This window comes from Scomber scombrus, chromosome 13 (genome assembly GCF_963691925.1).
Source record: "Scomber scombrus chromosome 13, fScoSco1.1, whole genome shotgun sequence".
In the NCBI taxonomy this organism is placed as follows: Eukaryota; Metazoa; Chordata; class Actinopteri; order Scombriformes; family Scombridae; genus Scomber; species Scomber scombrus.
This window is the reverse complement of record NC_084982.1, coordinates 11,762,952-11,776,335: the sequence shown is the minus strand read 5'-3', so window position 1 is coordinate 11,776,335 and position 13,384 is coordinate 11,762,952. Positions and strand designations below refer to the sequence as shown.

General features: G+C 41.4%; 1 protein-coding gene across 1 annotated transcript in view; it reads left to right on the top strand.

The window, feature by feature from the left end:
• The window catches only part of myo16 (myosin XVI), an 80,993-nt gene that overhangs the window by 42,115 nt on the left and 25,494 nt on the right, over positions 1-13,384 (top strand). The window contains exons 17-25 of the mRNA XM_062432089.1: positions 743-860; positions 3,494-3,611; positions 4,333-4,404; positions 4,687-4,828; positions 5,503-5,575; positions 8,377-8,529; positions 9,460-9,660; positions 11,133-11,208; positions 12,790-12,986. Of these exons, the coding sequence (XP_062288073.1) occupies positions 743-860; positions 3,494-3,611; positions 4,333-4,404; positions 4,687-4,828; positions 5,503-5,575; positions 8,377-8,529; positions 9,460-9,660; positions 11,133-11,208; positions 12,790-12,986 (1,150 nt within the window). The remainder of the gene's footprint in view (positions 1-742; positions 861-3,493; positions 3,612-4,332; positions 4,405-4,686; positions 4,829-5,502; positions 5,576-8,376; positions 8,530-9,459; positions 9,661-11,132; positions 11,209-12,789; positions 12,987-13,384) is intronic.

Genomic DNA, 13,384 nt, shown 5'->3' with positions numbered 1-13,384 from the left:
AAAAGCTCCTTTTCTCCCAACTCAGAGAGTTTGTGTGTGGTTGCTTAATGTTGTATCAAGCAGACTAAGTGGAGTAGGCAATAAGTGAGGATTATGTAAGTGTGTCCTTCAGAGCAACACCCTTTTTTGCCACCATGGTATAGTTAAAACAGTAAGGCAATCCGCATGAGAATAGTTTCAACTTTTATGTGTCTGCGTGAGTATGCATACCCCTGTGTGTGCATGTGTCTGCGTGTGCATTTTTGTGCTTGTGTTGGACTCATGCATACTGTCTTACTCATAGAATTACATTGTAACTGTGAGTCACTGTTACTGTATCAAGATTCCACTGTACACTACCAGTGAAATAACCACTAACCTGAATGGTGCTATTTTAGAGATTGAGAAGCACACAAGCCACTGTGGCCTCACACTAACTCACTTTGTCTTTGTGTAGCTTTGCTGAGTCTGTGTGATCCAATTCTACAGATTTAAAACCCTGTTTACCCTTTTAACTTCCCTCCCAAACACAGCTTTCTTGGATTGCATGCAATTCTGCAATAACATCAAGTGTTTGTGTCTAGATTTCGCTCGTCCAATTATACACACTAAAAATTCCTGCTGAGCACTTGGATACGTTTTTGGAGTTGATGCATATGTCATTGTTATCTAATCATAGAAAGAGGCTTCCCGTAGTCCTGTTTGCTTTGTTATTGTCTGATATATTGATCCATGTCACCCCATGTTTGTGTTCTTACTCCAGATATCTTAATGGAGGACTTCCAGGGGAGAACCCTCCAGTAGCTACAGCCTCTACCCAGAGCAAAGAACGCCTTGCGGCTGTTAAGCAAGCGCTGCGAGCTCTGGGCTTCAACAAGCAGGTATTAATTGGTACAGTATAGTTTCCGTTGAGCCTGTTTATTTGAAGGTTATTGACAGCAGTGATCACTTAAAGTGTGGATGCCACAGACCCTCAAATAAATCCATGTATCCAATTATATTCACCAGGCCATTGATTAGATTTTATCCCAGATTTTTTCTGGCACAAGCTGAGCCTATGACAGTGTCTCAACGCAGGGATTCTTCAAAGGACAGAAAGGCTACGGGCTGAACTTTCACCTTGTCTGTACTCTGTCGTCATGGAAAGCAAAACTAATGGTGAATGTGCGGTCTTATCAATTTGTAAAATCAGATACTTTTATGACCAGGATGTTGTTCTAGTCATACCCGATGACCTAATGACAGGGTCGCAAGTAATTTCCCAACTTCACAAGTTCACGAGAATCGCTCATGGTCCATTAAACAATTGACCAGTATATTGAATAATTTAATATAATTGAATAATGGATTATGGGATACTGAAGGCTGCACACACAACAGCTGTGTCCTTTCAACTCAGGCAGAAGAAGCATTTGAAATGAGACAGGCATCATTGATCTCACACAACATATTCAACCTACATATGTGAATTTCTTAGGATCTGGACTGTAAATTGGCAATGAGTTATAATTAATCCATGTAAATTCCAGTGTTACCAAATGTAGAAGAGGGACATTGATACATGCAGTGTGCACTGGTACAGTCTGTCCTGTACTCCACCAGCTGTATTCCCAGCTCATTATCAGGTTCTATTCTTAGATTTCCAGTCAGCATCTGTCAGCAGAGTGTGACCATCATCTAACCTTTTAATCCAGCAGCAGTCAATACACGCAGGGAAGGAAGAAGGTAACAGACGAATAGAGTGATAGATAGTGGTAGTATCAGAGGGCACTAGTGTCCACTGGATAAGAGAGAAAGACCAGGAGACAGAAGAAGAAGAGGGGGAGTAGCAGTAGAAGTGATAGACCACCCATTGGTCTCTGTCTAAGCTCTCAACAGGGGACGACTCTCAGTCCAGACCCAAAGGTCAATTGTCATTAACACTCCATATCGCTCCTTTTCTCTCCCTCGCTTCCTTTCTTCTCCTCCCGAAGTGGGGTGTTGGTGGTGGTGGTGGTGGTGGTGGTGGTGGTGGTGGTCAGGGGAGGGAGGGTCTCTCTGTATATAGAGTGTCAGACAGAGACTAATGCTTGTGTTTATCTCACAGATATCAGCTCCAATATCCTGCCTTGAAAGAGCACACATGCAGCCATATTCACACACACACATACATACACACACACACACACACACACACATACATGCACACCCTCAGAGGCGCACACCCTCAAACTCAAACATCCCCCTCTCAGATCCAGAGCAGTGGGTAATGGGGTATTCCATTAAGCGTCCTCTATTCAAGGGCAAAAAGGAAGCTAGAGTGGGATGGAGGAAGAGAAGTGTGTGAATGGAGGGAGGAGGGTTGGCACATCATGAATTATGAAAAAGTGATAGGTTTTCTAAATGAAATTAGTTCTTTTCCTTTTTTTTGATGATGCAATACATTTAAAGACTGGTTATTCTCTAATTCTTTTATTGTTAAAGTCCTTGAAAATGCATAACCAACAGTGTGTAAGTAACTCTCTCAATACTTTAGAAGCACCCTACCCTGTCTTTGACACTTGGCCCCATGCCTATTTGTTCCTACTGAAGACCAGCGTTGGGGAACCAACCTTCTGAGAAAAGTAACTTGTTAGAGTACTTTTGCGTAACCAAAAATGAAAACCCCTTCGTAATTCCTCGCGCATGTTTTTAGTCAAGACCTCCTTTAAATATAATGACTGTACCATCATCACACAGCCAAGTCTGGCCCATAATCTGTAAATCTTTACACTAATAGCAGGAATAACAGACACAATGTCACATTTATTGTATTAAAGTGGCTTCCAAAACATATGCCCACATACAAGTTATAAAACTGCATAGGCTATAGGCTTTCCAAACATATCCCTATATCATTGGAACAGAGCAACAGGCTCTTGTTACCTGGGCACAAATTACATGTCACTGTAATGTTCTTGCTCTTATTTCCTCCCATAAAATCTAAATAATGTGAATATTTCACCGAAATGAATGCTGCCCCCTCTTGCACGCCGAGCTGCCATACACGCGCAGTGATATAAACAGAGCACGTAGCTGGGTGCCTGCCTGCCAAAAAAGTAGTAACGGTGCGAATTTGTGGCCGATTTTCTTTTCTTGTGGCAAAACTTACGGGAGTAGTTGGTTTTGATTCTAAATCAATTCCAGTGGCCATTGTAACGAGGCAATGAGCTCCATGGAGGAATAAGTTCCACCATGCTTTGGCTACATAGATAATACTTGTTTGTGGGATCAATTTACAAACCATTTCATGATATCTGTTCACGTTAAGAAAAACAAGAACATCATCAGCCTTTGAAGGTGGTTGGATTCAGAATCAATCAAAAGTTGTTTGATTCCGTATTTTGTGTAAAGGAAGTTGGTATTATCACTGACAAAAATTGAAATGTATGCTTTTGCTCACATCACTATTTTGCTAATTTCAACTTCTTAGTGGTAGATATTTTAGTCTCTCTCACACTCTTTCTCTCTTTTCCACTGTCCCTCTCTCTGCCAGGAAGTTGACTCTGTGTTTATGCTGCTATCTGCTGTGCTCCATACTGGGGATCTGCGTTTTACTGCATTGACAGATGCCGATACAGCCTTCCCTTCTGATCTGCAGCTGCTGGAAAGAGGTCAGTAACTCCCTCACATGACTGGGGTCACATTTCCCCCTTGTATGGAGGTGGGGAGGAGCGGGGTGCATCACACCAGTCATGTTGTTTACATCGCTGTCATTGCTCCTCCTCCTCTGTCCTTCTGTCTGGTTGGCGGCTTGCCAACGCTAGCTAAAGGCCAGACAGTCACCTGTTTGGCTAGCCGCATTTTCTGCCAAAAAGGTAACCATGGTGAGGATATATCGCTCTGATACACACACTTTTTCCCCCCACTATTAGGGTCTGGGTTTTCTTTTCTCTCTCTGTCTCGCTCTGTCATTATGCAACCAGCTCATGTGCTTCTGTGACCCCTAACCCTTGTGAGATGGTAAACAAATGACATCAGTGCCTGAAAAGGAAAGTGCTAGTCGTTGTCACGGAGATGTGATGTCATGGCTAGTGATGTCAGCAAAGAGATTCTGGGGTGCTGTCACCTGTTTCTGCTGCTTGTTTATGGGCTCTGCTCAGAAATCCAGTGACTAATTTCTGCCAGGTCCACCGATTGATTCAGTGAGGCTGAGTTTATTGTAATGGTAGTGTGATATCATCGTCAGAGCAGATTGGGTTCTGGGATGTTGTCAGCACTACCTTTCTGACACTTATGTCGTCACAGTTAATATTTAGTGGTGTTTTTTTAATGTTTTCATCCTGTCATTCACTCTGCTTCAGTCTTTTTCTATGTTTGTCTTCTTCTCCACAGTGGCTGGAATGTTGCAGGTGTGCTCCAGTGACTTAAGCACCGCCCTCACCTCCGACGTTCAATACTTCAAAGGTAACTTCTTGCCAGCCTTTGCCATCACTTGCCTCTCCTTGTTTCCCCACACATTAGCAGACCTACTCTGTCACAATGCTTACCAACTGACTGATCTTTACTACAAAGACAAGTAGAGGAAAAATGTCATTGCTGCTGTCTAATGTAAATATATCTGACTGAGGAGATGGGATCCGGAGCCTGCAGTTATAAATTCAGCTTTTTTTCCTAAGATTAAATGACACCCACAAAATTATGAACCAAATTACATGACATAACTTGATGTTGTCCCTAATTTGTCAGGTGACATGATTACTCGGCGCCACACTGTGGAGATGTCAGAGCAATACAGAGACCACCTGGCCAAGGCCATCTATGGACGTCTGTTCAGCTATCTGGTCAACAGTATCAATGATTACCTACAGGGACAGGACGACAGCATTGGGTATAGCGCTCTCTCTCTCTCTCTCTCTCTCTGTATGTGTGTGTGTATGCGCCCTCATGTGTTTCTGTGTGTATGCCTTAGGGTGTTTTCAGTGTAAACAACCAAGAAAGTTTCTTTCAATGTTGTATATCTGTCATCGCAAATGAGCAGTCGCTCATTTTTGGCCACTGAAGTGACAACAGTAATATTGTAACATGACACATTGTTTAGAGCGGGGGGCTTGTAATAGTTCAAATTGCATGGCATGAACAAATAGTTATGTACTCTCAACACTGAAATAGAAAATACTTAACAACAGGGTAGAGATGGAGGATACACCCAAGGTTTTTGTGGTGGTCTCATACACACACACATACAGGTGGAGGCCATGTGATCCTTGGTGGGGTTTATGCTGTGATGTCTTATCATCCTCACTAAGATAACTTGAGCTTCATCCTCTGGAATGTGTTTTTGTTTTACCTTGTTTACAAACCAGCCATGGAATGTAATACATTTGTCAACAACACTACTTATGGCACAAGCCCTTAAGATGTGTTATTGTACGCGCGCACGCACACCACACAAACATGATAATTCTTGTCAGAGTGATGCAAGCAAGCAAACAAGTCCTCATGTTGATTCCCAAGTAAAAGTGGTGTAATAACAAATATGTTCTATCTGTTGCTTCCTTCCAGAGACCCTGCCTTAGAAATAGCGATCTTGGACATCTTCGGGTTTGAAGAATTTCAGAGGAATGGATTTGAGCAGGTGGGCAGTGCTAACCTATTAAATTTGAGTCTCTCTGAAAAATACTCATCAATGTTTTGCTCCTATTTGTCTTTCAAACAAATGTCTCCTAAATGCAGTTTTGATATTCCCTGATAAACATCACTGGTTTACAAGGCTGTCCTGGGCAATAGAAATCTGTCTGAATAGGATGTGGTGTAGTTTTAAACAGAACTTAATCAAATTGGTAAAATATGTGGGGCTGTTATCTGTTTTAGCCTGAATATTTTAGTCTGTAATCGTAATGAATGAGGTGAGGTCTGTGGCTGACTGTGGCGTGACTTTCAGTTATCCTCAAATGAACTGAAGCCTGACACAATGACAGCCTCTTTGCCTCAACCAGTGTGCGTATGTGTGTTGTTGTTTTTTTGTGCGTCTGTGTGGGTGGGAATGTTATTTTTACAGCATGACATTACAATTGTAATTACAATCATTCATAATTGATTCTCAATTCAAAATCAGATTTTGATGAAATAAAGCTGCTCCCAAGTGTTTTCTATTTTTGTATGAAGGAATGTTAACCTTCTCAAGGCTGCATTGTTCTAATTGTTGCATAAAAACTACCAGCAACAAACAGTGGCAGTTTCTTTCAGTGTGTTGGTCAGACAGTAACTTTAAAAGAGATATTCATCAGTTTGGCTAAAGACATAAATAAATCCATGCATAACTATACTTATTTTTTCTTGGAGAGGTTATTAAATCCCGCATCCAACACTTGCCTTTGTCGAGTATGAGACTGATAGATGTAGTTTTTAGTCTTCCACAGCATCTCATAGCAACTACATGCTACCACACCGTACATCTATGTAGCTTATTTAGCAAGGAGAAACATTATGACATAATCAAAAACCATAAATCAATTTGTGATTTTTTTTCTTCTTTATTTGTAGGTCAGCTCTCTTTGTATAAATGTGTTTGTATGTGTCTCTCTGTGAGATTGCATTGCATAGTGTACTGGGAACATTATGTGCTTCTCTGTGTAGCTCACCTGTTATGGGCTATAAATCTGCCATGGACTCATCAAGCATGCCCTGTTAATAGACTACTCCATTGTAAGACCAGCAGGGATCAGGGGGACAAGTCTGTATATCACTTCCTTGCTCTCTCTCTCTCGCTCTGTGTGTGTGTGTGTGTGTGTGTGTGTGTGTGTGTGTGTGTGTGTGTGTGTTTGTGTTTGTGTGTGTGTATTTGTGTGTGTGTGTGCGTGTGCGTGTGCGTGTGCCTTCGAATGTAATTCACAGTGCTCAAGAGGGTGCTTATTCCTGCTACTGTGTGTGTATGTCTGCTGATGTGCCTGTGTGCGACTTTGGTGTTCATGTTTATGTGGCGCTAAGATGTCAGTGGCCTTATGCTTAACTCTGGATGTTCTCTAATCAAAGTGGAAACAAGGGATTGTCTGACCTTTCCTCTTGAGGTCACAGAGAAAGCAAGAGCAAGTGTCAAAGAAGATATGGGGAGGGGGGGGGGGGGGGGGGGGGCGTTAGGATTAGGTAAGAAAATGAAAACAAAAGTGAAGTCTCTGGCAGGCAGTGGCAGTATCCGCCTCTCCTCTGGCCGCCCACTGATATCAGCCACATACGTTTACCTGCCTCCCACAAAAGAGGAGGAGAAAATTCTGGATAAATATGATCAAACATGATGATATTTACAGTACATGTTCACATCAGTGATAAACAAACCCTTACACTCTGACATGTTTGTACGCACGCAGACATGCTCCACACGTGCAGCATGATCAGGGTCATTAGTGCTTGTTAATTAGAGCTGTGTTTGTCGGGGGTGTGTTGTACCTACTCAGCACTTTGCTAATGAGCTAACTCAATCAACCACCTGCTGGGACTATGCCTTTAATGGACTAGACTTGCTTGAAGACAAATAATAGAGAAATACTGATGATAGAAAAAAAAAGGATTTTAGTTGCTTACAACACACCTCCAGATCAGCACTTCTCAATCATTGGACCGTGAGCCAAATGTGGGTCATGGCACTATTCTGAGAGTCAAAGCCCAAAGAGAAACACCCCCTATGATTTTCACACATCTAGCTAATGAACAATCAGATACATATTATAGAGAACATTACCCTGAAGCTCAGGGGTGCAGGGCGACCTATTTAAAGGCTGATTTTGATCAATCAATACAACAAAAATATTTTCACTTTAATCTTATGATTAAGTTTAATCTTAAGATTTTTTGTTTTATCATATTGCTTTCATATTGCTTTGCTTAATCTGGCATTTATTTTCATTTTCTTTTTTTTTCTTTTGTTGTCTCACTTTATGACATTTTTGGGTTCAGGTTCAATTTAAGAAGGCCTGTTGTCCTGTGGCGTTCTAACTCATGTTCTACATTCCCTCTGAATACATCAATGTGATAGGTCACACTTAAGTCTCCCTTCCCAACACACACACAGCAGACAGTTATTTGTTTGACTCCTCCTTGGGTTGTGAACGATTGGTTAACTGCTGGGTGAGAAAGAGTTCATGTGTCTCTGCAAGAACACATTTTCTATATACCAGACAGGCCCTACTGTGTACACTATGCATGAGGTGTCTCCTGTGAGCAGTTTTCCAGATTTCAGGGTCTGGTTTGTCATATGAATAGTTATTTATGCCCCATTGACTCCCCTGTGCTACAGAGGGTTGGGTTTGTGATTGCATTTGTGCATTTGTTTGCTTTGAAACATTCAACACTGTGTCTCAGAGGAACCTCACCATGTGCACTGATGTGTGTGTTCACAAGTTGGCATGTGCGTCTTAAGTGTGTGTGTTGTGTGCATTCCAGCTGTGTGGGAACATGACCAACGAGCGGCTGAGGCAGTACGTCTCTGAGGTTCTCTTCCAGCAGGAGCAGGCTGAGTGTCTGCAGGAGGGCATCACCATGGAGACCACACGCTCCCCCGGCAACCAGCCAGCTGTTCTGGACTTCTTTCTTCAGGTTCTGTAAATTACTGGTTTACCCTAGTCCAGTTCAGTTCGGTCTCTCATGATGCCCAGACAGTTTAGAAGGTTTATTTACTTTTGGGATGGGAGAGGGTGATGATGGATTCAGCAAATGTATTGCTGTTTCTATTTTTTGTTGTTTGTTCATTTAATTTGAAAGTGAAATATCTGGCAAAAAATGTAAAATTTAAAGCAGGTGCCAGCAATTAGCCTCAATCATTGGCCATTTTTTTCCAGCACTGTTAACTGGGGGCCGAAATTGTGCAGGAGCTATAAAAACAGCCTGATGTGTTTTTAATATGTTGAAATCAAATGAATAAAATTGAATTTCAAAACACTTTTAAGGGACAGTCATCATAATAGCCATTAGTAAGTGAACTCTTGAACAGTGACAGCAGCTTAGATTAATACTCATTTGGCAAAATATCTTGAGTTTAAGATATTACAACATCATATTTATTGGTTTGTCATGTGTTTTCTTGGTTGTCTACTATAGATTCATAAAGAGTATTGTAAAAGAGTTGAGGTCCAGATTTTGCCCACACTGATGTAGAGGTTGGTTGTGTAAAAAATAAAACACAAACTAGAATATGACTGGTCGTCCTGGTAGCCCAGTGATTAAGATGCATACCATGTAATCACAACATGTCCCCTGTTTGAGTCTGGCCAGCGATCTTTCTTGAATGTTACCCCTTGTTTTTTGACCCCATGTTTCCCACTACATGTATCAATGCAGGCTGAAATGCCAAAAAATCTAAAACAAAGGAATATGACTGAAGCTATATGCTGTGAGAGGGACTACTCTACCCTAGGGGGGTCAATAAATGTGTCACCAGGAAATAATTGATTACTATTATTATCAAGGATGCTTTGTAAACATGAGTGACATAAATAACATGGCTCTTCTGTTTGCCTCCCTCTGCAGAAGCCTCAGGGACTGCTGTGTGTGTTAGATGAGGAGAGCCAGAGTCTACGGCCAGCAGAGCAGACTCTGTACAAGAGACTGTCAGCTCAGCTTGACTCCAACCCGACTCATGGCCTCTCTCTCACCACCAAGGATGGCAATGGAAACCCCCCACCCAAAGATCAAGGCCCAGCCTTCATAGTCAGCCACTATGCTGGCCAGGTGTGTTGTGCTGTACTGCATGCATGTATGTAGGGCTGTGCAATACAACATGAAATCAATGCACCTCTATTAATTCTTTATACCGAGCAATAAACACAAAATCCTGGATTATGACTCTCAGCAGTAACATCTGTTGAACATATTCTTCTTTTTATCATTTATTTGCTAAAACATAAAGTAAGTTAAGTAAAAATAGGCTATAACACATTTATGGCTTCTGTTCCCTCATTCCCTTCATATCTGTGTAAAGTGGCCACTGTGTAATGACTGCTGCATCTGAGGGTGCAATTTTCTGTCATTATGTTTTTCTTAGACACACACTCATCATTTTCTATGACATGGTTGTGTTTCAGTTGATGGAACAAATATCTTGTGTTTCCTCTTGCAAAAGTAATACAGACTGTATTTATTTATCTCAGTTTTGTTCTGTGTTGTATTTACTAAAGATAGTATGTGCCCACTTGACTGACACTCTTTTTTTTTTTTGTGCCAGCTCATCAGCACCCGTAAACCTAGCTGCAATTTCTTCACCATATTAGTTGTTTCCACTATCTGAATAAGACTGGGCGCTCATGGTTATTTACATTGCTTAAAACCTCTAGGTGGAACCATGCCCACATAAGTTTCTCTGTTAGAAACACATTTATACAAAAAACACAGTAACTGACAGTGATTGGTTGTTTGTACTTGGGGCGGATGTTATTCCGCACTCAAGTGAATTAAAGAGGACGGCTATATGACAACTTTTCTGAAGACATTCATTAATCAACAATATAATAAATAAGCTTCACTTCTTACTGTAAGATACTCAAACATTTGTATGCATATGCAGTATATAAAAGGTAAAGCAGTTTGTCAGTTATGAGCTCCTTCTTCAGTAAGTGGTGAAATAATATTTTAGGCTTGATGTTTTTCCGCAGAAGAATGGAATTGACATGACTCATATAATCTCCCTAGAGGCTTTTGATAAGTCCGGAAACATTATTTCAACTGAAAAAGTCAACAATTCAACTCATCATCTGCCCTTGTCATCATATTTGTGGTTCAATACAGTCATCTTTGGCCAGCTGTATATTTGTGTTCGTGATTCATTGAAAATTGGTGACAAATACAAGTTGACCCTCCACATTTTTAGCAAGAGAAGACTCAGTGTTGCCGACCACAACAGCCCCTGATTTTCCTTCTTATTTATTCTGTCAAAACATATTCATATGGATACTTAATACTGTAGGAAATAAAGGGTAGAAGAAATAGCTTTGGGAAATGGTCCATCTCACCACATTATATTCATAAATAAGATTTTTTTTATGCTGCCATATCTTATACCCAATTGAGCTTCAGTCAGTCTTACATACATTGTACAATTATACATTGGTATATTCATAAATCTTTTATGCTGCACTTACTGCATGATTAAATGTACTGCATAAGTATTAAAGTGAATGTCTATGTATGATTTGTTTTTCCTTTAGATTTCATATGACCTCACGGGATCACTCACAAGAAACAAGGACTCCCTTCCTCAGAATATCTTGTTTACGATGAAGTGTAAGTACCCAATGAATAACACATATGAGCACATTGTGGCATCAGAGCACGTTTGATCACAAAGATGCCCTCTAGTCTAAACTAACAGCACACAAAACAACTCTTTCTTTAAGTGTGGCTGTGTTTGCATGTCTGTGTTTCGTCGCATATGCAGCAGACAGCACCGTCTGTGTGTATATTGTCTATTAAGGTGCCAGATGTGGGGTGTTGTGGTTAGAAGGACACAGGCAGTCGTTGTGTGGTTGCCAGGGTAGCTTTGCATCCAGCAGCCTAATTGCTATAATTTCCATGATGAAGCTAATCTTCTAAAGGCTAGCCCTTCACTCACACTTGGCTGTTGTTCCTTCGTCTGACCAAGTTGATGCGTTGCTGCCTTTCATCGCTAACACTTAGCGGGCATTCAGACTGAAAACAGCCCTGTGTTAAAACAACGCAGGGGGCTACAGTGGTGGGGGGTCTTGTTTAAGGTACCAGTGAGACATGAAATACAATCCAGGAAGCCCAGTATGAGTAACAGATGAATGCATTGAAAGCCTAATCAAATTTCAGAACACTGCTGAGTGGTTTATAATACACAGAAACAGGATTTTAGACCTCTGTTAAGTTATCAATATGGTAACTATCTTATTTGTCACAACGATTACAAAGTTAACTGTAGAAATACAGCATTCATGTTACAATGTAAGCTAGCAATAATGTGTGCGTGCATGAACATGATTGACAAATGCAGCACCTTGCCACATGACATCAAATTGCATTGCAGCAAAAGTGTAACCCATTTTAACTTGTTTCCCCGGTGCCCTCTATTGACACCCCCACTGCACCGCCGTATTGCCCCCATTAAAATGAATGAGATGTCTGTGTTTTATGATGCAGGGCTAGTCTGTCAGTTTGTATGCGGCTTTACACATGTACAATGTGGTCTCTTATGGATGTTGTCCCCTCCCCACTTTTAAGTTTAAGCCTTTAAGGTTAAAGGAGGCCGAGGCATATAAGTAATTCTATAGTAAAGTGGTGGCGATGATTGTTTTAAACGAAAAGACAATTATGCTTGGAGCCATGTGTAATTAAATCCTTAAATGAGTCTAGGACTTTTGTTTGTTTTTCTTTGCTTAGTACGCCTACCTGTCATCATCCTTTCCTCTCTCCGTCTCTCTCTTTCTCTCTCTCTCTCCCTCTCTCACTCGCTTTCTCTTTCTCTTTCTTTTTTCTTTCAGCCTTTCAAATGAGAGCCACACGCCTACATTCACACACATGTTGTTTGGCTTTCTGAATGAGCACATTGTTGTTTTGTACTGCTCCACGTGTTGTCGAGTGACATGGTCCACTGACTGATTGTTTACAGGGATCCAAACTTTATACCTCCTCCCCAACCTTTGATGCTTCTTTCCTCGTTTTCACCCATCTCTCTGTTTTTTTGTCTTTCTTTCCTTCTCTCTGTCCTTCCTGTCTTTCTCTTTATTTATTTCTTTCTTACTCTTCATCCCACCTCTCCTTATTCTCCACCGCCCCCTTATTTCCACCAATGCTGTTGCTTCATTTCACCCTAATTTTCCTCCCTATGTGCTTTGTGCCCGGCAGCCAGTGAGAGTGTGTTACTGCAGCAGCTCTTCCAGTCCAAGCTGACTCAGACTGGTTCTCTGGTGCCAGCAGCACAGGGCCGTGTCGGCCTGAGGGGGCCTAAAGCTGCTTTGTTGCTCCACAGGATGCCATCAACCTCTCTTGTCACTGCCAGCACTGTCCCCCACCAGCCCCAGAGATACCATGACCTTACCAAGGTACAGTGTGGTGACTTTGGTACTTTCCTGAGCCACACATGCAGTGTTCCTCTTGTTGCATTGTAGCCACTCAAAAACATTTTAGCACGAAAGGATGTTTCTTGCTTTAATGTTCTGGCGTTTGAACATATATTGTTATCAGTTGGCCATCAGAGCTGAGGTAAACACAAGCTCAAAAAGGTACATTGCCAAGACTGCCATTGATCACACTGCTAAGAATCGATGAGTTGAAGGAACACACTTAGAAAGTGATACAATCAGTGAGAAGCATTTTGTTCCAACTGGGCATATGACTGCTGTACCAATCAATGGAAAAACAGGGATTGTATTTTTGGAAAAAACAACAGTCCAATTTAAGCAATTTCCCACCACAGTGCTATATATAAACCCCTGGGAAT